Source organism: Myotis nattereri (genome assembly GCF_964212035.1).
Source record: "Myotis nattereri genome assembly, chromosome: 18".
In the NCBI taxonomy this organism is placed as follows: Eukaryota; Metazoa; Chordata; class Mammalia; order Chiroptera; family Vespertilionidae; genus Myotis; species Myotis nattereri.
In genome coordinates this window covers 14,019,949-14,045,803 of record NC_138093.1, presented here as the reverse complement: position 1 = coordinate 14,045,803, position 25,855 = coordinate 14,019,949, and the positions used below count along the sequence as shown (strand labels likewise).

Sequence of the window (25,855 nt, the reverse complement as noted above, 5' to 3'; positions counted from 1 at the left end):
CATCTTGAGGCTTACCTAGGAAGCTAGTCCTGGGGGCAAGCAGGGACACACACACAGAAGAGCCTAAGAGACGCTGGGGGAGGGGCGGAAGGGTAGGGAGGGCCCTTTGCCCTGCTCCTCGGGAGAACAGAGTCAGCATTACCAGGCCCTCCTCCTGCCTGCGGGCTCAGATTAGGGCTTTCAGGTGGGGCAAGTCCCAGGGCAGTTGTGGATGCTCCTTCTGTGGAAGTCTCTTCTCCTCTCACAATTCTTTGAGCCTCCTAACTTTAAAAAATAAATATATTTATTGATTGATTTTTAGAGAGAGAGGAATGGGGGGGGGGCGAGAGAAACATTGATGTGAGAGAGACCCATTGATTGGTTACTTCCTGCATGCATCCCGGCTGGGGCCTGGGATCGAACCTGCAACCCAGGAAAATGCCCTTGACCAGGGATCAAACCCATAACCCTTCAGTGCACAGGCCAATGCTCTAACCATTCGCAACACTGGCCAGGGCCCACAACTGGACTCTTAATTTTAGCACCATCCAGCTGTGGTTGTGGTGTTCTTGTGGCAGAGGCCAGAATAAACAGAGCAGAAGTAATTATTTGCAACACAAAGAAAGGAAACACTCGTGAGCTGAAAAAGATACAAGAATGTGTAGAAAAGGGGCTTTCGGCAATCCAGGCAAAATTTAGAAAAACAAAGGTATGCCTAGACATGCTCTTGCAAAAGTATTGAGGCATAAGGAGAAAAATGTTATCTATAAAGGAACAATTTACGCCTGGCTAGTGTGGCTCAGTGGTTGAGCATTGACCTACGAACTGGGAGGTCACGGTTCGATTCCTGGTCAGGGTACATGCCCAGGTTTTGCACTCGATCCCCAGTGGGGGGTGTGCAGGAGACTTGGACCCTTCCCTACTGGCCTCTCAGAACCTAACCACCCAAACTCTTGAAGTTTTTGGATCCTCTGAGCTGGATTTGGGGTGTTGGCTCAGGCTGAGGACCCTCAGAAATCCCTGGTATCTGTGCCTACCATGGCCTGTGTGGCTGGTCCATGATGTTGCCTGAGGAGCCCGGAGGATATATGAGGAGGTGATGAAATGGGGTTGGGATGAAGCACAGGTTATTGGGGTGACAAAGACACTGCATCCTGGGGAGAGGTGAGGTCAGTGCCTGCTCTCATGGGAGGATGGGCGGGGAAGCCACACGGCAATTAGAAGGAAGCGTACCTGTTCCGCACTTTAATCATGGGATTAATCTCTGGGGAAATTCAGCACACCTTGGGAGTGGATCCTCTTTGTCTCAGCAAAGTTCAGAGCAGATGTGACCCCAGACTGTCCCTGGGAGCAGCCTGTCCTCCCAGCTGGGAGCTCTCCTATTATGGACAGTTAACCTGCTCCACTAACCCCTTGCTGGCCTTAGGAACCCAGCCCTAACCACAGAGTCACCTGAGGGAAGCTCCCCGTTCAAGAGGGGAGGAGCCAGTCCTGCTCTGAGAGGGAGACAGCCCCTGCCCACTGCAGCTGTTGGTCGAATGGTAAGATAGGGCTTCTCTCTGGGTGGGCCAGAGTGAGCCCAACATGGATCCTCCCCCGCTTGCCCTTCCCCTGGAAAAGCAGGCAGGACCAAAGCAGCTGGCTGCAAAGCAGCCCAGGGCCATTGCCAAGATAGGCCAGGAGGGGGCAGCAGCATTCCTCTCCTAGGAGGGAGGGCCGGTGGAGGAGGGAGGGAATAAGGGGGGAAGCTGGTTCAGATTTAGGAGGCTCTCAGAAGGAGGGTGGAGAATGGTTTGGAGGGAGCTAGTGGACGCAAAGGTGAGGGGAGCTAGCAAGGTTCCCATCCATTCTGCTACACATCTGGGATCGGGAGGGGGAAGTTGTATCGTTTTCTGGGCTGCCCACCAGACATTTTAAGCTTCTGTTTGACTAGATTCTGAGTGGGGGAAGTTGACTTTTCCTCCATCCCTGCCCCCCCTCCTAGTAACACCTGGTTTTGACGAAGAACATACTCTTCTAGAGCGTTCTGTCTTTTCTCTGATCTCAGGAGAGTCCGCTGGCTTTCTTTCTTGACTGATGAGAGTCTTCCCTGAGACTCTTTCTTCCAAATATTTAGCAGCATCATGTACATTGCATATTTTTCACTTGTGTTTTGTTTTGGATGAAATGGAGGGAAATACTGAATTCTGCATGTAACTCCTGGTATAGGACAGATATTTCATGCACGAAAACAGCCTCCAGAGGCAGAGATGAGCAAGAGAATGTTAAGTCTTCCAAAATCTGTAGGAGTCTTGGGGAGGGCTTTGGACTTCCGTGGATGGAATCTGCACAGGGTGGCAGTGGCAACAGACATGAAGACCCCTGTTGACCTGTAGTTAACAAATGCAATTTAGAAATTTTAATGTATAGATTCTGGTTGAGAAAAATACACAAAGACTTAAAATGTTTTGGAAGTAGGTGCTGGAAAAGTTTGAAATGGCTGGGGATGGTGTTTGTGGTATTATGGATGGATGATTCTCTAACACAGGATTTTCAACCTTTTTCATCTCATGGCACACATAAACTAATTGCTAAAAGTCTGCAGCACACCAAAAAATGTATTATATTTTTTGCTGATCTGACCAAAAAAATAGGTATCATTTTGATTCATTCATACCAGATGGCTATTGTTATGTTAGCTGTTGTCATTTTTTTTATTTGACAATCTAAGGGAAAAGAGGTCAGTGCCCCTGACTAAAAAGTCAGGTATTGCACATTTCAAAAATTCTTGCGGCACACCGGTTGAAAATCGCTGCTCTAATACCCGTGAACAGCACATACCAGAAGCTACCCCTGGTTTGTCAAACGCCTTAGTCATTATTTATGGGATGTGCTTCTTTGGATGGTGGCAGATTGGCTCTGCATTGGGAACGTCCTGGAGAACATGCCGTTCACAAATACAATTGTTGTGAACCTGTCCTTTGAGTCAGAATTGAAACAGGCAGAGACTTGCTCCCACGTGCTGGAGAATCGGCAAGCAGGTGGTCTTTATGTCCTCTGTCCTTGGGGCCATGACTCAGGGTAGAGTCCTGGTTGTTATGACAGGCAATGAATATTCATGGCAGGTCAACGATGATGACTGTAATTACAGACTGAATAGTGTGGGAGGAAGTGAAATCTCAAGCTGTGGTGGAAGAGGTCAAGCGGGGGTTGCTGTGGTGAGGGAGGCCTTGCAGAACGAGTGGGGCTTGATCTGAGCTTTCGAAGGTGGAGGTCCTGGGTGAGCGAAAGGAGGAGGGAGGCATTTCCTAGGGGCACAGCCTGAAGGAGGGTGTGGGGTGGGACTGTGAGACCTGTCAGGCCAGAGCAGAGTGAGCTGGCGTGGACTGTGGTGGACTGTGTGCGGAAGGCCTTGAGGACAAGGGCAGGAGGGGTTTGGAATTGATAAGATCAGAAGCAGTGACCTATTGAGCAGGAAGTTACAGAAGGAAGAGGTCACATGTAGAAGATAGTAGACATATATTTATATTCTTTAGAAGATAGTAGGAACATGACGCCAAGCTGCATCAGTGGAAAAAGCCAAACTGGATAATCTGGGCCCCGTTTTTTCCGACCTTATCGCTCCAGACCTCCCTTTGGGGTCTGATGATCCGATTCAAGGCTCAGGTTTCCATGTGTTTGCTCAGTCTCTCCTTCTGTTCGTGATATAAGCAGGAGGCAGGAGTGCAGCCCAAGTGGGCCCTGGACCGGAGAGCAGTTGGGATTTCTGGATGATGCCTGATGTCTGGGCTGCTACAAGGATGGCAGCTGGGAAGGAGTACTTTGTAGCAGTGAGGATACTTCTGGTTGCAAAAACACAGAATAACCAATTTAAAGTTATAAATAGAGGCTTGTTATCTCATATAACAAAAGATCTGGATGCCAGAGGGTCTTGCTTTGGTTCATTCTGCTGCTCAGCTATGCCAGTTATTCTGCAGTTCTTTTCTCTCCCCTCAAGAAAGGTGCTCGGCGGCAATAAGCATGGCTCCTCCAGTGACAGTAGCTGACGTAAGAAGGAAGGGCAGGGGACACAGTCTGCCAATGTCCGCTTCTTACCAAAGCAGGAAATCTTTCTCATAACCTTCCCAGAAGACTTTTCCTTAAGATCACTGGCCAGACCTGGTTCCACTGGCCCCTTCTACATGCAAAGGAAGCTTTGGAATGTTTTTGGCATGTCAGCTTTGGTCATGGAAGTAGGGGAGGGGGCACTGGTGGCCACGGAGGATGACTGCTGCAACCCCAAGGATGAAGGGGCCTCGGAGTTGGCACAGAGGAGAGGAAGAAAAGTAAATTCTTGGGGCTTGCAGGAGGAAGGGGAGGAGAGCTCTTGGGGTTAAAAATGGCCTATAAGTTGGGTCCCAAAGCATAACCGTGGTTGTGTATTGGGTGTGAGGAATGCCCTACCTGATTCCCTCACACGGCGCGGTGCTGGGGTTTACTTAAATCTGAGATCAAAGCCACCTCAGTCTCTCTTTTTTCTTGCCAGTTTCAACCTCAAGGACCCACCTTGAACCCACAGGGTGGAGGCTGGTTTGTATCATTGTATCCTCCTCTGCGGGGGAAACCCCCCTGCAGGCCAGACACTCCTGGACAAGGGTGGGAATGGGGAACTGGGACCAGAACCCCTCTCTCTTTCCTGAATTTTCAGATTCTAACATCTTGCCTTTAGCAGCCGGAGGAGAGCAGGGCAGGGGGGGCAAATAGCAGAGCCTGTCAGATGGGGAGGACATGGGGACCCAATGCTCTGGTAAGGCCTATGCTGGGGAGCCTTTGGGCGGGGGAGGGGGGGGCAGTGGAAGAGGATATAAACTGGATGGGGTGCTAGATGGAGGGAGGAGACCAGGTATACTCAGCAGGGAAAAGGCCTAACAGGAGGATTCAAGGAATGGACCCAAAAGGTGAGCGTTTAGGAGCAAAATAACACGTCTCCTAAAGTCAGCCCATTTTGCCACCCCAGGAGGTCCCAGAGCCCCTGGGGGGCCAGTGGGCTGAGCGGGGACCTTACCCTCCTTTGGCACCTGGAATGCTGGCCTGGGCAGGGCTGTACCCCAGGGCCTGGGCTGAGCACAGAGTTGGATGGAGGTGAGGTAATTCATCTTGGGCTTGAGATGGGACCTTTTAAACATGCTTGGGGGTGAGGGTGTGTTTTCCTCCAGAACCCAACCTCCACACACTGGGATCTCCCATCCTAAAGCCTCACCTCAGGGACCCCCTAACCAATCTTGTGGGTCAGAAAATTCCCTGCTTGTCAACTAAGTGGTCAGCAATTGCATAAGTATTGCCTCTCTCAGGAATAAATAGAGCCCCCACATTCCAAAAAAGGCATGGGTGTTGGGGTTAGGGTTCAGGACTCTGCTAAGACTTGGTTTTGGCCCTGGCTGGTGTGGATCAGTGGATAGAGCGTCTGCTGTGGACTGAAGGGTCCTGGGTTCGATTCCCGGTCAGGGCACATGCCCTGGTTGGGGGCTCGATCCCCAGTAGGGGGCATGCAGAAGGCAGCCGATCGGTGATTCTCTCTCATCACTGATGTTTCTATCTCTCTCTCAGTCTCCCTTCTTCTCTGAAATCAGTAAAAATATTAAAAAAAAAAAAAGACTTGGTTTTGCGCCTCACCAGCATTGTAGTCTCGGGCGAGTAACTTCATTTCTCCCTGCCTGAGTCTCACCACCTGTAAACCAGCAGCATGTCCCGGGCTGTGAGGAGACTGACTCCAGTTGGAGCCACAACTCAGCCTCTGTGTGACTATGGAGAGAGCCATCTCTTTCCATCTTTGGTTTCCTCGCCCAGAAATGGGCACTGGGTATTTAGAGAGTTAAAGCAGAGCCTGGCACCTCGTTGGCACTCTGGGTCTGTTAACTCTCCCTTCTTGCTGAGTTTTGTCCTGAGTTTTGAGTCATTGTCCACATCTGTTGCCCTAACTGCTGACAGGTGCAGGGTGAAGAGCAGGGGCAGCAGTGAAAACCCAAAACAAAGTGAGTCACGTCTCATTCAGTCATTCAGAGGGATTAACATTGGACTCTGAGGCTGGCTTAGAGCCAGAATCCAATCATCCTATTGTCCTGAGACTAAATGGGATTAAGAGGGTTTATAATCTGTGAAGAGCCACCAGGACTGATGTAAGAATTAATCTCCAGGAAGGGACCCCACCTGGTGGCGTTTCAGTGTCTGACCTGCTTCTCTGCCTGGTTGAGATGCGGGAGGAAAATCGAGTGGGTGAGAAATGGGGGAACAGCCTCGGTCCCTCTTTCAGCAGTTCGGCACCTCCTCACTTCTGGACCCAGAAGGAAAAGGACAGCTCAGCTTTTAGGATCAAGGGAGAACTTTAAAGAATCTCAAGGTTGGATTTTAGAGCCCCTGGGTTTTGCAGCTTCACTCTAGTGGTTGAATGTCCCCATTCATGCCCTTGAACTCTGATTATGACTTACCCTCTTGCTACCTCCTCCAACTGCCACTACCACTGCCACTTCTGCTACTGTCGAGTCATGACTCACAAAGAAGGTAGCATGAGACATAAAAATAAGCATATTTAAAATAGGTACTTAAGTTTAGCAATCAAGACCATTGACTCTAGCGCTAGACTGTCTGAGTTCAAATCCAGGCTCTGCCTTGACTACTTAAGTGATCTTGGGCAAATTACTTAACCCCGGTGTGCCTCAGTTTCCACATCTATAAAGTGGGGAGACAATAACAGTTCCTACCTCTTCCATGTAGTGTGACGGTTAAAGGAGTTAAAATACAGAACACCCTTAGAACAATACCTGACACCAAGTAAACCCTATGTAAGCGTTAACTATTTGTATCCTTGGAAGTCCTTCAGGATGTTCCATTGGAGATTGACACGCCGTTTCTCAGTAAGTTTAACACAGACACGTGTTTCAGTTGTTGGGAAGGATGGCTGTTTCCTCAGACGAGGCACTTGGCTTGGGGTGAGATGCCGTGTTGTATGACAGGGATGTTTCTTTATCATTAATGATGTTCTCTGTTCAGTGAGATGATCACCCATGGAAGCTGAGATGGTCCAAGGAGCTGGGGTTTCCCACCTCCCACTCCCCACCCAGGCAGAGTCTCTAGCACTGTTTTAATTGGCCCTTTTCCTCTGCTGCTTAGATGTAGGTGGAAGTGACTGGAAGCCTGATGCCATCGCATGGTCCTGCTGCTATTGCTGCTATCACCTTCGCCACACATCAAACTCTTTACTAACCACGTTACAGGTATTATCGTGTTTAACCCTTAACAACTCTGAGTGAATACTGTTAGCCCCATTTGAAAGGAGCAGTGGCTTGGCGAGGTCACATAGCGGGGAGGGAAAGGAACTGGGATTCGCGTGGTGTTCGGCCCTCAGGCTAGTGCTGTTCACCGTGAGGTTACACACATCGCTTCCTCCACTAGGATGTTTCTTCAGCAGAGGAACAGTGTCTCCCACGTCTTTCCATCACACAAAACCCTTGCATCATGAGCCTGGCACTTGGCTCGTGTGATTTTAAGATAGTGAAAACATTGGCACATCTGAGCTCCCTTCCAGGGTGTGTCTTCCAGAATGTTCTAATTATAATTTCTATAATATGTTCGAGCCCTTGCATCAGGAGGCCCAACTCTGGGTTTTTTTCTTTCCTGGTGACTCCAGGGCAAGGATTGGTGCGGGAGACTCAAGGGAAGAGGTTGGTGGAAGGGAGTGTCATTCTACCAACACGGACGGATAGCTGGCCTCTCTCACTCCCAGCGATTTGTGAAGAGCTGTCAGCTCGGTGCTCTTGGTGTTTCGGGTGACGAGCACGTGGATGGGTAAATACCCCATTCTTTAGATGAGATTTGCTTCCTCCTTGGTTTTACCTCAGAGACAGAGAAGAAGGCAATATCTGTAGAAAGATATACACGTGTGGATTTCTAGGTAGCAGCCCCAGAGACACTGACAAGGAGAGCTTGACCAGACCTCATCTCAGATGGTCTTAGAAAAGCAGGAGGAGCAAAGGAAGATGTATGCACACACCCACCACTCCATATAACAGATAACACAAGGATGCCCGGATTACCCACCAGCTTAAGATACAAACAATTACCAAAGACCTAAATGCAAGTGCTGAAACAATAAAGCTCATAAGAAAACATGGGAGGAAATCTTCCTGACATTGGATTTGGCAATGATTGTTTGGATACAACACCAAAAGCTCATGCAGCAAAAGAAATAGATAAATTGAACTACATTAAAATAAAATGTTGCCATGGCTGGTGTTGTGAAGTGGTTAGAGCATCAGCCCACACAAAGAGCCTCGGGTGAGGATACACACACACACACACACACACACACACACACACACAACAATAAAACTGTGCATCAAAGGACACAATCAAGAGAGTGAAAAGGCAACCTATGAAACAGGAGACAATATTTACAAATTATATATCTGATAAGGGGTTAATATATGCACGATATATAAAGAACTATCAGTTAACAACAACAAGATAAACAAACCAATTTAAAAAATGGGCAAAGGACTTGAATAGACAATCCTTTAAAGAAGATACACAAAGGGTCAATATGCACATGAAAAGATGGTTTACATCACTAGTATTTAGGGAAATGCAAGTGTAAATCAAAAACCACAAGGAGATATCACCTCACACTATTAGGATGGCTAATGTTAAAAAAACAACAGCAAGTGTTGATAAGGATAGGGAGAAATTGGGACTTTTGTGCTCTGTTGGTAAGAATGTAAAATGGTGTAGCTGCTGTGGAAAACAATATGGCAGTTCCTCAAAATATTAAACATATAAAAACCATATGATTCTATAATAGAAAATAGTAAGTGTTGGGGAGGATGTGAAGAATTGGAACCCTTGTGCACTGCTAGTGGGAATGTAAAATGGAAACAGTATGGAGTTTCCTCAAAAAAAAATTAAAAACAGAATTGCCATATTATCAGCAATTGCTATTTTCAAAAATAATTGAAAGCATGGTTTCAAAAAGTTATTTGTACACCCATGTTCATAGCAGCATTCTCCACAATAGTCAAAAGGTAGAAGCAACCCAAGTGTCTATCAATGGAGAGATAAACAAAGCAGAGTACATACATGCAATAAAATATCATTCAGCCTTAAAAAGGAAGGAAATTCTGACACATGCTACAACATGGATGAACTTTGAGGTCATTATGCCATTAGTGACCAGGAACGTGGTGGAGGACGAGGGGCTGGGGAGAGGGAGCTGGATGAGAGAGCTGGAGAGATTTTTGTGCCGAGACCGTGAAATTTCCGGGAGAGGAAATGGCTTCTGGTAAAACTTTCTGGAGATTTCTTTATGATATTTTTATTAAATCCCTAGATTGAGCCCTTTAAGAAAAGCTTAGCTGCCACTGGAGTCAGATTTGTGCCTCTTTTGACTGTAGCTACGTGCAAATCCAGCTACATTGCTGAGGTGAGGTTGTGGGAAGAGTCCGTATTAGTTGGATTAGACCTGGCTCTGAGTAGCTTACCAATAATTGCCAATTGAGGGATCACACCATGCCAGCTCTTGGCAACACTTGGAAGCTGACCTGCTCATCTCCTTTCTTTGCTGGCTCGTTGGGATCCTCCCCAATCTTCGATCCCTGGGGAGCTGGGATGAGGGCACATGTCTCCCTTCCTCTGCATTCCGGGCCTAGAGGTCTGAAGCAGGGTCTAGAGATAGACTGAGGCAGGAGAGGTCCCCAGGGACCCCCCCACTCTGAGTGGGAAGACTGAGCCCTGCCCTGAATCAGTGCCAGTGGTGGAAGTGCACAACCTCCTCCCAAGGACCACCCAGGGAGAAAGGAGAGCTCTCACCCTCGAAGGCGGTACAGTCTGAAGGAGGAGGACACTCACGGCCTCTGCTGAGAAGGCAGGAGACACTCTGGGTAGCAGATCGGGGGTGAAGTTCTGGGTGGCAGGGCTCTGAGATGGGGGTGGTGTGGAGGGACATCAGGGGTAGAGCTGTGGGGGGAAGGGGCAGAATTTGGGGCGGGGAAAGGCTTGAGCAAGGCCTAAGCAGAGGGAGGAAGGGCCTGAGGCCGGGCTCCACAGCGGCAGGTTGTGCCCCGGCATATCTAGGCAGTAAGATCATCGGACTCACCTGCATTGGTTGGTGCCAATATCCAAGTGCTAACCGTTCGCAGGAACCCTTCCCCAGCGGGGCAGTGCCTATGGTATGGCAGGTGTAGCCAAGATCCTGGGCTGAGAGCAGGGGTGTGGAGGGTGAGGTTCCTGGTTCCCAGGGTGAGGAGGGGCTTTAAGACATGCCTAAGGCTGGTAGTGGTTTCTCTGGAGTCCTCCCTACAGGGGAGCTGAGGAGGAGACAGAGTATCACCTAGGACCTCTCCCATCCCTCCCTCTATCCAACTCCTTTTCAAATCTCACCTGTCTTTCCCAGGGCCTTGCTCTCAGCTGGATGCTAATTAGTCACCCCCAAGTGTCAGCAGGTAATTAAGGAGTATTTACATTGTGATGACTTCCTAAAACTGAATACAGTTCCTCATGTTGTGGTGACCCCCAATTTAATTGTTACAAATTGAACAGAATTAAAGTATAGTGATTAATCACAAAATCAATATGTAATTATATATATGTGTTTTCCGATGGTCTTAGGCGACCCCTGTGAAAGGGTCATTCGACCTCAAAAGGGGTCGCGACCCACAGGTTGAGAACCGCTGCTCTAGGGCATCTGAAAGGAACATGGCCCTGCTGACACCGTGATTTTAGCTCATTGGGACTTATGACGTCCTGAACTGTTATATATTTGCATTGTTTTAAGCCATCAAGTTTGTGCCAATTTGTTAAAGAATAGGAAAGAAATACAGGGAGCTACGCTGTCTCTGGTCCCGAACTCTCATTCTCTGTCTAGTGTTACATTCCGTCCAGCCTTCCGTCACTCTCCTGACTCCCTCTTTCTACCCCGCTCAGCAGGAGCCCATTCTTGCCCCGAAGCAGTGAGACTTGAAGTTCTTTTCTGCTTATGGCATATCCCCTTTCATAAAACCACTGTCCCAGCAACTCCTCTTGTGGTTGGCCTCCTGCTCAGCTCTGAGGTTCAAGAGAGAAATGACACTCCCATACCAAGGCTGAGTAAGGTATTTTGTCCCTTCAGACTGATGGGACAAAAAACAAAACAAAACAAAACAAAACAAAAAACAGAAACTTCCATGAAGCAAATAAAGACCCATCTGATGAATGCTATTATTGATGGCGAGGAATTAGAGGAGGCTCACGTGATAGGTGGGGCTTGATAGTGACATTACGGGAAGGAACATTTCTCTGATGACTGCCTGTGTCCCGGGCCAGCAACCCAGGCATGGGTTGGGGCATGGCAGGGCCAGCTCTCCCTGTATCCTCCTGTCAGAAAAGCAGAGTCCCAGAGGCCTGGCCCACCATCACTCAGTTTCATTGGGCAGAACTGGTGGGACACATGTTCACTCTTGGTTGCAAGGGGCACAGGGAAAGCAACAACAGGACTGTCAGAATGGCTTAGAGGAGACCAGACACACATGGGGGTACTGGGCACCCTAAACCCCAAGCAAACTGGGCTCTGTTAGTTCAGAAGAGGGGTTGGGTACTGGGTGGGACATAGTTGGTGCCTGTCCCAAACCTCTCACTTTTACACTCTTGGCTCTAGACGTGTTTCTGTCCTCCTGATGCCATGTCTGTTCTGCGCTGTAGTTTTACTCACGTGTCATGGTCTGGAATCTCTTTCCCTGGTTTGCTTGCTTGAACACTAGGTGTTGACATTTATTCAAATGCCTCATCTAAGGTATCTCGGTCCACTTCTCCTCCTCAGAAAGCTACCCCTCCCTCCTGGGGTTATACTGTGTGTCACTGTACATCTCCAGCACCCACAGTTTCTATTTTATTCTTTTTGTCTTCACTTCTAAAGTGTGAGCATTGAGAAGAGATACATACGTAATAAAATTTTCTTGCCATATGTTCATCCTAAAGCACAGTGAGTGCTTAAATTTTGTACCTTGAAAAAAATGGTCCAGGTCTCAGCTCCAAACCGCCAAGGACAGCTGGGGTCCAGAGTCCATTGGGATGAATGAAAGAGAGGCTCAGGATAAACAGTGAATGCTTGCGAGATGGCTCCAAGTGATGGACCTGGGTGTGTAGCCCATGTTGCCAAAGGACTTTTGGCTCAGGGAATGGAAGATACCTACAGCCTTTCTGGTGGTGGTGATTGATAAGGGACATGCTAGGGTGTAACTTGGCTGTTAGTCACAAGAGTTGGAAACACTAATGTCTCTCACAGCAAACAGAGTTGTTTTGAAGTTGGTCCCTGGGACCTGGGCTCATCCCCCTCTCATTCATTGAACACCCAGGACGTACAGAACCAGGGCCTGCCCTGGGCCCTTTCCACATACCTCACCAAGCAGGATGTCTGATCCCCAGGGGAACATGAGGTCAGAGGTCAAAATCCCCGGTCACCTGAGCTGGAAACCATCCAAAAGACAAGAAAATGAAGAGCATGTGGTATCTGAAGCAGAATTATAGAAAATTATGTCACATCCACACAAAGGAATACTACACAATTAAGCCAGTGACCAGAGAGATCTGGTGCTGGTGCAGATGTGGACATAACTGGGGACAGAAAAGAGCTGCCTGGAGGCCCAGTGCATTGGGAGGGCCTGACCTGGGAGCTCAGCGGTGGGCCTGGTCCCAGGGTGCCCGATGTCTGAGCAGTCCCCTCACTCAGGGGAGGATGTTCCAAGGGGAGCAGAGAGCAGGAACAAGGAGTCCTCAGTGAGTCAGCAGGGCCGTTCCCAGAGGTTCCCAGGCTTCATCCTGAACTCCAGGCTCCTGTCTCCTGCACCTGAACTAGAGTTTCCACAGCAGGTTGGGACACAACAGACCCCAGGGCATGGCCACTGACTCCTAAGCAGACTGTTTTGCATAAGGGAAAGAGGAACATCACTGAAGAATTTATAGGAAGGCATCATCATGGGTGGGTAGGCAACTTTGTCTAATTTCCTCCTGGCTCATTTTATGGTGGTCACCATCCTTGAGTCTAGACAGTGGCTTCCTTGGTGGGCCCCGGTGGGCCCTGGAGCTGCGAAGCGAAGTTCAAGAGTGTGGGGCTAACGCCAGAGCTCAGAGCTCTGACCTCGTGTCTTCCCTCACCTGCAGGTGATGTGCTGCTCTCTCTGTGTTCCCTGGTGTGTCACTGTGGGCCATGCCACCTCTTTCCCTCCTAGCGCTCCAGTGAGGACCCCACACGAAGACAACCCTGCCTCCCTCTCTGGACTTGGAGTTCACCGGCCCTGCAGTGACCCTAGAGGTCTTGTAGTGGGGTTAGGAGTGAGGTTTTAAATCAGGCTTTTCTGGGATCATATCTTGACCTTGCTGTCTATTAGCCTCATGCACATAGGAACTTTGCTTACCTCAATTCCACATCCTCGACATGAGGGTCACAGCACCATCTCATAAGGTTATGAAGGTTTAAGAGGCATATCAATACAGAAGGTAAGGTGATGCCTGGCACAGGTAAGGACTTACTGACCACTGGAGAGAGTTTTGTTAGATGTCAGAACAAACTGTGGAAGGACTGGGTGATGAGTAAACACAGACCATGCTGCCTTTCAGAGTCCCATCCTTTTTATGTTCAGAAACCCAGTTTTCTCTACCAAATTTTCTGTCCTATTATGACACACCCCAATGTGTTCCCCACCCTAGCCCCAGGTTAAGTGAGGGACAGAAGAAAGTTCTAGGTGTTGTCCTTTGGGAGTTGCCTGGGATTTTACTGGGACATGCTGAACACACACTCCTAGGTGTGTCACACTCACCTGAGTAGGGCAATGGTCCAGGAAGGAGACAGAAAACATGACTCCAGGGCTCCCAGATCCTGGGATGAGCCAGACGGAGCCTTATAAAAGGACCAGTCTTTGCTCAAATTCATAGCACACTCATCCTTCTCCTCAGTGATACCTTGTCAGCTCTGGTAAGTATGCACCTGACTCGTTGCCGGGGGTAAGAGGGGGTGCTCAGGGCCCAGTGTGTTCTGCTGTCTGTAGGAGTAAGGAAAGCAGTGATGGGAGAGGATTCAGGAGCCTGGGTCCAGATGTAATGGGGCTCTGCCTGTTATGGGGCCGTGTGACTTCATCCCACGGGGTCCTGGGTCCTCATCTATACGATGACTGCACCGATGCTCCCATTGCTCTGTTGGCTCCTCTGTGACAACTCTTTGGAAACATCCCTGGTGGGAGTGGAGGACATGACTCTCTCTCTCCCCCTTGTCTTCTTTTCTCTCTGGACTCACCTGACTGTCAGGCCCCAGTTTGGTGAGGACCCACTGTGCATCCCAACCTTGGGAGAGTGGGCGTCTCTACCAAAGTCTTGAAGTTTCTCCTCAACCCAGGCCAGTGATACCCACTCACCTTGCCCTGGTGAGAAGACCTGCCACTACATGGTCAGAGACCCATCAACTAAGGTTTTGGACCTCCTCCCCAGCTGAGGGAATGACCGATGACCTTCTGTGCACAAGGCTCAGCTCTGGCCTTGGTCAAGTTGACAGAAGGCCTCAGGTGGCTCCACTTAGGGACATAGCAGCAAGGATCTTTCTCTCAGATCAGGAGACAATGGAAGTTTTTGTTAGATGCCCACATGTGTGATCCATGCACATTTCTTGGGTGCTTTGGAAAGTCTGGGGTGTGAGGGCTGCACTGTCCCATTTCTCTGCTTGGGGTCTAGACTATTGGTGGAGGTACGGGCTTTGGGAAGTCAGACCTCTTTACTTAAATGTGGTCTCGCCTTGGGGTTCCAGAGAGCAGGGAGGTACAAAGGTCATCTGAAGGAGCCTATCTCCCCACATTCCCCCCAAGAGTCTAAAACTGAAGCAGGTATTTCTGTTTATTTCAAATATGATGCCAATTCTGGTCAGCAGTCCCTTTTTCCCACTGGTGGGGATGGTCCAGGAAAACCTCTGTGGGAGCTCAGGACAGGGCCGTGCTTCTCTGTTCACACTCACCATCCTACTCACACTCCCCGTTGGGAGCCTCCAGGGCCCATTTCATTTAGAACTTGCTTTATGTTCAGGATGGGCTCCTCTGGGATCTTGTTCCAAGAGCAGCCCAGGGCGGGTCAGACCAGACTCATCAGGAAGTTATTTTGTCTCGGTGACTCCAACCCTGATGTTGACCCTGGAGGAGATGGATTTGATGTTCTTTGAAGAGTGGAGTCATCCTTAGTTGGCTCAGGTCCCAACTAAGACTTCAGTCCTTTTCCGTGTGGTTGACCCCTACCCTCTCGGCTTCTGCCTCCTGTGGTTCCGTCCACAGTGGGCTTCTGTGCTCTCCACCATCTCTTCTGGGCCCTGACCTGCATGGCCTTGGTCACACTCTCCTCCTTGTGAGCGTCTCATCCCACCTCCTAGGGTGATACAGTTCCTTCTGCTCCCACCTGAGCCTCACTTCACTGGATGCTCAGTTCCCACCCCGTTGTCCTGACTGATGGTCCCTCACCTGGGGGGAAGGATAACAAAGGTCCCCGTCTTTCTCTCTGGCAGCTTCCTCAAAAACCAAGATGAGCCAAACTCAAGTTGAGAAGTCCGTGATGGACTTGGTCGTCCTGTTCCACAAATACACCAAACCTGATGACAAGATTGACAAGCGGGGCCTGCTGAAGATGCTGAAGGAGAATTTCCCTATATTCCTCAAATCCTGTGTAAGTCTGGGTGACTTCTCCAGGTCCTGGCATGCCAGAGGACACTTTGCTGTGGGACCTTGGACAAGTCAACCCCATTCTCTGATCCTCAATATTCTCATCTGCAAAAAGGCCTAAGAGGACTCTCCTGACTTATTATCAGGATGAAAGAGATGGTACATGTGGCCAAGTGTAAAGGCATCTGGAGATCAAGGGTAGTTATCAGGTGGTGAAATAGGAGAGTAAAGAACGGGTCCCCTCCCACTTGTTACTCTCCATCCAGGAGACTGAAGCCTAGAGGCTCAGGCTCTGCCTCTAGAAGCCTCCATTCGGTTCTCTGAGACCCAAGGGAAGGTGATAGAAATTCTATGGCTGATAAAATTTAACACCTTTCATTACAATGAAAGAGCTCATTCATAGACCTGATTTAGTCTGACAGTTAGAATGCACTGAACTGAATACAAAAAGAGAGACTACTGGGTGACACAGAGAGTAGGTGAGCAAAAGCGGGCACTGAGATGGAAGATTCAGGAAGGCAAATAGGAGATAGGAGAGGAGGGTTAGGAATGAAGAGACAAGGATAGGGCCTATCTCTAGTTTCTGGATAAAAGTTAGGTAGATGGGGTCCTGGAAGTGGATGGGGGGAGTGGGTCTGGGTCTAAAGACCACCCACCCACCAGCTCATTGATCAGAGCCTCACCACTACTAGGTCTCTCATTCATGTTGACACTTGGGCCAAGGAATCTCCCTCAGTGACCTGCAGGGTAATGCTAATGTACCCCGCCCCCCCCCCCCCCCCCGCATCCCCAGGACCCCCACTGACTCACACCAGCTACACCTGTGCAGCCCCAGGTCTTCTCTCCCCATCTCTGCCTCCTTCTCCTCCTATTCTACCCATAACACTTTTGGGATTGAATTTGTCTTGTTTCGTGTCTTCCCCACAGGACAAAAAGGGCAATGATTTCTTGGACCATATCTTTGAGGAAAAGGACAAGAATAAGGATAAGAAGATCGAGTTTTCTGAGTTTCTGTCGGTGTTGGGAGTCATAGCCACCGACTACCACAATCAGAGCCACGGAGCCCCGCCCTGTTCCGTAACCCCGCCCTGTTCCGGTGGAGGACACTGAGCCCAGCCCAGCCTGAGGCCCCCAGAAACCACAAGAAACAATAAAGTGTGTCTTTTGCCCAGATACAGCCTGTTTCCTGCTTTTCTTTGGCTACTTATGCTGTCAGAACTGCCTCTTCTTGGTGAATGTAATTGTGGGTTCTCCATGGGGGGACTTTCCCAGGAATGTGCCAGGAGGGTGCCCTCCCTTTGGCCCCCAGCATAACTGACCACCTCTCTCAGCAGGGCCTCTGTCCACCTCTGCCCCTGCTCCCTAGTGCAGCCAGCGTGCCAGGTCCCAGGGTCAGCAGTGCAGAGCATTCTGTTGGCCCAGCCATGCTTTTCCTTCTCAAGCCGCGATCAGTATCGGGCGATCCAGGACCTGCAGGGAGCAGGAGCTGAGGTGTGAACACGGTGCCTCATGCCCACGCGCTCCTGCCCAGCATGACCCCAGGGACAAAGGGGAGATGGCACCACTGAAGTAGACACCCTGTGGAGGGCATTGGGGGCACATGGGCACTGGTCACTGAATGGGACACTCAGCAGTGCCCAGAGGACTGGATCCCTTGTCCTGTGTCCTGTGGCCTATCCCTGGGCGTGTGTGTGTGTGTGTGTGTGTGTGTGTGTGTGTGTGTGTTTTATCCTGTGCGGTGTCCCTGTGTAGGTGAGAGAGCCACCCTGTCTGCTGAGCTGATCCTCCCAATGGGTTGCTAAATGCTGGGAGCTGGGTGTCTGGGGAAAGCACAGAGGGATGGCTGCTCCAGGCATGAGGAGGAAAGCTAGCGCTGGAGTCCAGAGGGTGTCTGGGCAGCAAGTGAGAAGACAGGACTGAAGAGGAGCGGGGAGGAGAGGGCAGGAGGGAGGAGCGGAGAGCTCATGCTGAGTCATCAGTGACCGTCCACTCCACTAGCCGCGGAAAGAGACGTGCCGTTACCCACAGGCTCTTTCAGGCCAGGCAAGGTGGTAGAGGCCGAGCATTTAGAAAGAAGCAAGAACAGGGGCTGCCTGAGCAAGCGCTGGCTCTCCCACAGATGCGGCCTCTCCAGGTGCCAGGAGGCCAGTCAGCACTCACCTGCACATCCAGGGCCACCTCCAGGCATGTCCCTGCTGCTTCAGTAGCTCCCCTCCTTGAGGATCCCATCATCCAGCTGGGTCACTCCCTACCTCTATGCAGTCTCCTGCTAACCCCTCAATCAGGCCACATTCTTCAGGGAGAAATTAAGCAACTGCCTCCAAATCTCCTCTGTCCCACCTGCAGGAAACTCGGTGAGCGAGTCATTTGTCCATGTGGATGACTCCTTCCGCGGCTCCCTGATACTCAGGCATATTTCTCCTGACAGAAGGCACAACTGTGCAGACACTTGCAGGCAGAAGGTGCCTGGACAGAGAGGAGCTTAGAAAGGAGGTGGGCCAAAACCTGTTTGGCTCAGTGGATACAGCATCAGCCTGTGGACTGAAAGGCGGACTGAAAGGTCCCAGGTTCGATTCCGGTCAAGGGCATGTACCTGGGTTGCGGGCACATCCCCAGTGGGAGATGTGCAGGAGGCAGCTGATCGATGTTTCTCTTTCATCGATGTTTCTAACTCTCTATCTCTCTCCCTTCCTCTCTGTAAAAAATCAATAAAATATATTAAAAAAAAAAAAAAGGAAAGAAAGGAGGTGGGTGTGGCTGGAGGGAGCCTGGGAGGAGATGGGGGAGGGAGGGTGGGAGGGAGGGTGGGAGGGAGGAGGACTGGTCCAGGGCCTGGTGCAGGGGCAACCGTATTAGTGATCTATTGCCATGTGACAACGTTACCCATCACTTAGCTACAATCAGGAAACACTTATTATCTCTCAGTTTCTTGGACAGGGAATCCTGCGAGGCTCAGCTGAGTATTTCTGCCAGTGACTCCCAGGAGGTTGGGGCTGCGGTCTCAACGGAGGCAGGACCTGTTTCACTCAGGATCTGAGCTCATTCGGGGGTCTTGGCAGGATGCAGCTTGGATTGAAGACCCAACTTCCCCTTGGTGCGAGGCCATGTGGGTCTCTTCAGACAGCAACTCATAGCACAGAGGCCGAGTCCCCAGAATGAGGGACCTGAGAGAGATAGACACAGATCAGAGTGAGCAAGTGGTTAGGCACTGATATATATATATATATATATATATATATATATATATATATATATATATATTTATTGATTTTTTACAGAGAGGAAGGGAGAGAGATAGAGAGTTAGAAACATCGATGAGAGAGAAACATCGGTGAGCTGCCTCCTGCACATCTCCTACTGGGGATATGCCCGCAACCCAGGTACATGCCCTTGACCGGAATCGAACCTGGGACCCCTCAGTCCGCAAGCCGACGCTCTATCCACTGAGCCAAACCGGTTTCGGCTGGCACTGATATTTTATAAGCAAATCTTGGAAGTGACCTTGGATCACTTTGCTGCCTCCTAGGGAGTCACTAATGGAGGCCACACTTAAGGGAAGGGCACCATCCACATCACAGGAGGATGTGTCCTCCAGGAGGTGTGAGTCGTGGGGAGCCACTCGGGGGAGAAGTGGACGGTTCTGAAAGGCCCCTGCTCTGCCCAGAATCACAGAGATAACGGTGTCCTCACAGTTGGGGTCCTGGCTGCACCCAGGCTTTCTCAGGGGCTCTGGAAAAGACTGTGCTGATAGAACCATGTGCAGCCATGGAGATGGCACAGGGGAGAGGGTGAGCATTTGGCAGTCCAGACGAGCATTTAGCCAGTCCTTGTCTGAGGACAGGCCCGGTCAGGGAATATGGGGTGCCTTCCTCTCCACAGCCACCAGGGTGGAGGGAGCTGGGGGCTCCTTTGTGCAGAGCTCATGCTTCTGCAGGTTTGAATCTCACTCTAAATTGAATGATTGCTGCCCATAGTGAGGTGAGACTGGCCAAGGTGCATGACAGGCAGAGTCCAGAGGTCAGGCGTGTTGTGACCTTCCAGGCAAAGGCTCCAACCTGTCCCATAGGGTTGGTTTGAAAATTAGAAATCCTAACATTTGGGAAACTCTTGCCTATTCCTGCCTATGTGAGGACTGTGTTGTTTTTTTTTTTTTTTTCTAGGATCCAGTAAGTGAGCACTGACATGTGTGCGAGTGTATACACACACACACACACACACACTCTAGGTCAGGAGTGGGGAATGTCCGGCCCGCGGCCTGTATAAGGCCCACAAAATCATTCGGTCTGGCCCTGCCAAGGCATTAGGGGCGAGTTAATTAAATGTTTGACGAAATACAGCAGGCTGATTTTTAAGGTGACATTTTGCATGGCCCTTGGATGGTGTTGTAAGTATCCAGATGGCCCTTGGCTTTAGCGGTAATGACTATGGGAGGGGTACTAAGAAGAGCGGACATAGAAGAGGTGACAAGAGAAAGCAAAGACAGGTCGGAGGCACTTCTTCCACATGACAGCACTCCTCCAACTTTACAGCTGCTCTCCCACCTGTGCCTGACATTATTTCCAAGACGTACATGCTGCATAATCCATTGTACCAGCAGGAGACAGACAGGCCACGACAGCCACCGTGGCTTGTCCAGGATCAAGAAGAAGAAAGAATGAGGGGTTGAGTCTGAACCCAAGTCTATCTCCTCAAATCTTGGACCCTGGCTGTACCCAGACCTCCTAGGGGGCTGTGGAGGAAGGCGTGTTGGTGTCAGTGGGGACCGGTATGTATTCCATGGAGAAGGGGTGTGAGCAGTCAGCAACCCTGAGGACTATTTGGATATCTGTTATTCGAGGAGGGGACTCAGGGAAGGGGGTCACAGGAAGTGAGGTCACTTCCCTAAAGAACTTAGAACCCCCCGTAACCAGGCAGCCACACTCTAGCAGCAGCCCAACAGCCACTTCACTTGGCAAGAGACACTTGAGAGTTGAAGATGTCCTCTTGCTGGATCTCTTGTTATCGGGGCTCTTGCTCCCGGAGACCCCACAGTGGGAGTTTTTCGAAATTCTGGAGACGTTGGTTCAACCCTCATCACCGGCGTCTGTGGCCATTCTCCAGGAGATCCCCTCAGGTAACACAGGCAGCCTCAGGCAGCCCAGTTCAGGCCGGGCCACCTCTGGGAGCCATCCCTGGGCAGCCCCCATCCCCTCCTCTCCACGTGGGGGAAGGGGAACCTGAAGGGAGGACCCCTGGGCAGGTTGCAGGGCGGGGCATATCCTAGTGATGCTGTCATGACCACAGCCAGCACGGAGAGGGGCTTTCCAAGGGGCCTTTCTGTGCCAATGACAATCCTAGGCCCTCAGCCTGTCATGTCTTTTCTGTCCTTCGTGGGGGTCTGAGTAAAATGTGGTGTATGTGTCTGAAGTGGAAAGAACCACAGGGTCTGAGAAGCACAGGCTGGGCTCTGAGGCTTTCCGCCTGGCGGCTGGGCACTGTCTCCACAGAGCTCCCCACAGGAGGTCAGACAGGAGGTCAGGCAGGAGCCGACTGATGGGGTTCTCAACGCCATCCCCCAGCAGGAGGCACAGGGGCCCCCCGCTGCCAAAAGAGTGCCGCTCGGTCTCCAGGTGAGTGCAGAGGCCCAGGTGGCCCGACCTCCTGGACCCCAGGAGTCAAAGGGGCCCGGGTTCCAGAAGCCACCCTGCTACTCCCCGGAGCCCCTTCCTAGCGTCCTGCTCCCAAAGGGACCTGGGTTTCCATCTTCTCCCCCAACCCACCCTCACTGTCCAGCCCCTTCCTGCCAGGAGCAAAGTCACTGTCTGCGTATTTGTAGGAATATCAGGAAGGAGGCTTTTGTATCATTTCACCTCACGTTCAGTCAAGAGTATTTCTGCATTTTTCTACAGATTTTCTTGTTTAACACCCATCCCCAGGTGTCCATGTTGGCCTGACAATCCTTGCATGCCTCTCTCAGCCGTACCCACCATCATGAATAGTAGGGATGCTTGTCCCCAAAAAGACACAGGGCTGATGGTACCATGTCTTGTTGCGTTGCCACTTTCTGCCCCGGAGGAATATATCCTGGTGGCCCCTCCAGGTCAGGAGCTGGGGTCTCCCAGGGCTGTATATCATACCCCGAGGGGGACCAGTTACCATGGCGATCCAGCCCTTCCCTGCTGTGGGGCCTGGACTGAGCCCCTTCTGTTGCCATGTCAACAGTGCTGCCCTGAACATCTCACATGTCCTAATATCCTGGCCCCTCCCACCCCATGAAAAGCCTGTGTTCTCATCTTAGCATGGGATGCTCTGTCAGAAACCCCAGGGATGACACCGTTAACACAGGGACGTGCTGTCCATCCTCAGCCAGCAAAATATGCCCTAGGTTACTAATGTGCTTCATCATTCCCCTCCTCCAGTTCTACTTTGCTGCTGTTAATACTCACCTGAGGATATTTTTTTCATTGCTTTTCAGAGAGAGTGGAAGAGAGGAAGGGAGGGGGAGAGAGAGAGAGAGAAACAATGATGTGAGAGAGACACATCAACTGGTTGCCTTCCACACATGCCCTGACCGACAGGGGGTATGGGAAGCAAATGCGCAACCCAGTAGGTGCCCTTGACCAAAATTGAACTGAGAGATTTCGAAGAGGCCCGGGGGGGGGGGGGAGAGGGGGGTGGGCGGGGCGGGGGGGGACTCTAACCACTGAGCATACCAGCCAGAGGCAATTCTACTTTTCATGACAAGAACATTTTCCCTCCTGCAAGCATTGGTGTCCCCCCTTGCCACCAGTCACTGAGGGCTTGTGGGTTAGGTCTGAGCTGCAGCTGCCAACCCACCTGGTGGTCCATGATGCTGTTTTGACTGCGTGTCCCTCCTCTGTCCCACCCCAGGGGCAAACCGCATCCACCGGGAACACAAATAAGCTCTGTATGGTGCCGACCGCCCGGGCACACCGGCTGGCCAAGCTGGTGGAGTACCTTGTGCCTGCCTTCCTGGGCAGGGACCCCACCTTCGTCCCCACCTTTCTCTGGAACTACAGAGCGTTCGCCACCACCCAACAGGTGTTGGACCTACTGTTGACAAGGTGAGCACCTGCCCCTCCACAGCTCAGTGGTCATCCGGGCACTTGCTAGCTGTGAGTCTTCAGAAGGTCACTGCATCTCCCTGAGTCTGTGCGCTCCTCTGAACAGCAGGGTAAACCCAGGAGCAAACTCATAGGATTTTTATAGAAACCTGGTGGGGTCCTCCCTGTAACGTGCTCTCTGGGGGCCTGGCCATTGGAGAGGTCTGCGGGAGGGGTGGTGGTTGTGCTAACTGGTCATTTTCTCTTCCTCATGACGAAGCCTCTGCCTCGTCCTTCACTTTCCTCAGGGCCTTGGGCTGAGCTGTTTTCTCATTTGAAAAGGAGATTGGAGATTTCATTAGGGTTCTCTGTCCTGGGTGAAGCCAGAGCAGGAATCCCAGGGGTGAGCAGCGGGCTAACTGAGATACCTGTGATATATCGGCAGGTGCAGGCATGTTCTAGGCACTGACCATAACCCAGTGCACGGAGCAGACCCCAGCCCTGCTTTCCAGAGCTTCCTTGTAGTCGGGAGTGAGACAGTCACACTAGACTTCACAGGCAGGTGGTGTTCACAGGGCAGTCGATGTGACGTCCTCCTGGCCTCCTCTAGGTATGGCTGCATCTTCCCGTATGCTGAAGAGGATGGTGGGCCTGTGGACCAGCAGAAAAAGTGAGTGGGCTTTGGATCAGAGCCAGGAGGGGAGTATAGGGACTAAGAGTTGGAGGTGCTGGCAGAGCCCTGCATCCCACACATCGTGGGATTTCTGCAAGAGGGCCCGGGTCTGAGGACTTTACCTAGAAAAAAGGGAAGGAGTCATAGAGAGCGTTGGATGTGGATTGGGTGGTGGGAGAGCACTGGGAGGTTAGTGGACAGAGTCAGCCCCTCAGAAAATCCATCCCCATCCCCTCCCCACCCAGCCCTGCATCCACTCCCCAACCCTGGGACCCAGAACAAGGGGTGTGGGGGGCACCCTGCTCACTAATCTGGCAGAACCTCCATAGTGGGTGCTTGGCTGGTGCTCCCCGCCTGTGGGAGTTGCGTGTCAGTGGGAGGAGAAGAGCCACACGGGGCACCTAGTGAATTAGCAGCATGTCGGTGCAGGAGCTAAAGTCTGAGGTGCCAAGACATCTCTAAGAGGCCAGGGCTGGAAACAGAGACCTTTTGTTCTCCTACTGATCAGATATTTATGGAGCCCCTACTGTGCGCCAATGAGGGCAATGAGCAGAGCAGACACCACCCGTTCCTGCCCGCATGGAGTTGACATTCCGGTGGGAAGGGGCAGGGACACTGACTGTCAGGCCTCCCTGAAGAAGGGCCAGGTAGTCTCACTATTGATCAAGAGCTCTCGGTTACGAAGGCTTCAGCCAGCCCCTCCTTGGTGGCCAGGTTACCTCTGCCGGATTGAAGGGGGGCAGGAGCAGGAGGCACAGGACCCCAGGCTCCCACAGGGATGCTGGGGAGGTCAGTGTGGAAGGAGAGGCCAGGCTCAGACTCTGCTGCCCACGTCTCTCCCCAGGGCCATCATCTCCATCCTGGGCATGTGGCTGGACCAGTTCCCTCAGGACTTTTTCCAGCCCCCAGACTTTCCGGGCCTGGCGACGCTGCTGGCCTACCTGGAGCTCAACGTCCCAGGCTCAGCCCTGGAGCGCCAGGCCCGGCTGCTCCTTTCAGAGCTGGAGCGCCGCGAGCCCACAGACGCGGAGGGTGAGGAGGACTCGGAGCCGGAGCGCCGCGAGCCCACAGACGCGGAGGGTGAGGAGGACTCGGAACCGGAGCGCCGCGAGCCCACAGACGCGGAGGGTGAGGAGGACTCGGAACCGGAGCGCCGCGAGCCCACAGACGCGGAGGGTGAGGAGGACTCGGAACCGGAGCGCCGCGAGCCCACAGACGCGGAGGGTGAGGAGGACTCGGAGCCGGAGAGCCGCGAGCCCACAGACGCGGAGGGTGAGGAGGACTCGGAGCCGGAGAGCCGCGAGCCCACAGACGCGGAGGGAGAGGAGGACTCCGAGCCGGAGAGCCGCGAGCCCACAGACGCGGAGGGTGAGGAGGACTCCGAGCCGGAGCGCCGCGAGCCCACAGACGCGGAGGGTGAGGAGGACTCGGAGCCGGAGCGCCGCGAGCCCACAGACGCGGAGGGAGAGGAGGACTCCGAGCCGGAGAGCCGCGAGCCCACAGACGCGGAGGCGGAGGGTGAGGAGGACTCGGGGAGGTGATGTGGGCGTGTGGGGAGGAGATGGGGGTCGGCCACACAGAGACGAGCGTTAGAGGCCAGGGGCAGGGCCGGCTCCGATCACTGTCCCCACGGCCTGCAGTCTGGGAAGACTTCCTGGGGTGGCTCTGGCACTGGGACTCCATGGATGGACAGGAGGGATGTTCCGTCTTTGGAAGGCACACGGAGGCAGTCATGGGGGTAACATGTTCTCTTCTGGGATCTACAGAACCAGCCCCAGAGCCAGAGAAAAAAAGACCTCAGGAGGCAACGCCGACACCCGTGGCCTCTCCGGAGCCAGAGCGGGCTCCGGGCACAGCTTTCACTGACCTTCACGAGGCAGAAGAACCACCTGCAGCATGTGGGCAACTCCCCTCAGCTCCTGCGAGGCCCGTGGTCCCCGGTCCTGGGCCGCAGCCTGTGTAGCTGCCACGGCAGAGGGGGCTCCCCCTGCTGCTCACCCCTTTAAGTGCAGCTTTTACATTTTTGTGTTAGATATACTTAAATTTTTACTGTAGTTTCTGTAATATTCAGTTAAAATAAAATGTATTTCAAATATAATATAATAAAATGTTAATAAAATTATATTTAATAAAATCTAATAAGAGATGTCAGTGTTAAGAAAGAATTAACCTTGAATCGTATGAACCTAACATAATTTAAATGGCTACTGGTAATGGATTAAAGAACAAATGTTGACATATGCAAGTAAATGATCACTATGCACTCGTTAAAAATCAGGCTACATTGACAGTGTGTGAGCAGATGTCCACAGCACAGTATTAACGAAAAGACTAGTTACAGCACAGCTGTGGAAGATCATCACCGTGTATTGGGACTGTGTGTGTGTGTGTGTGTGTGTGTGTGTGTGTGTGGCGGGGGTGTGTGGAACGCGGGGGTTGTTTTTGTCCCAGATTGAAAAAAAGGCAGGGTGAAGGGGGTACAATATGAAACC

General features: G+C 51.6%; 1 protein-coding gene across 1 annotated transcript; it reads left to right on the top strand.

The window, feature by feature from the left end:
• Window positions 1-15,510: 15,510 nt before the first annotated feature.
• On the top strand, window positions 15,511-16,757 carry LOC308533779 (protein S100-A7-like; the record flags this gene model as incomplete). Its single annotated transcript, XM_081111892.1, has 2 exons — window positions 15,511-15,651; window positions 16,575-16,757. 2 exons carry the CDS (start codon window positions 15,511-15,513, stop codon window positions 16,755-16,757), a joined length of 324 nt encoding a protein of 107 aa, XP_080968018.1.
• Window positions 16,758-25,855: the final 9,098 nt, after the last annotated feature.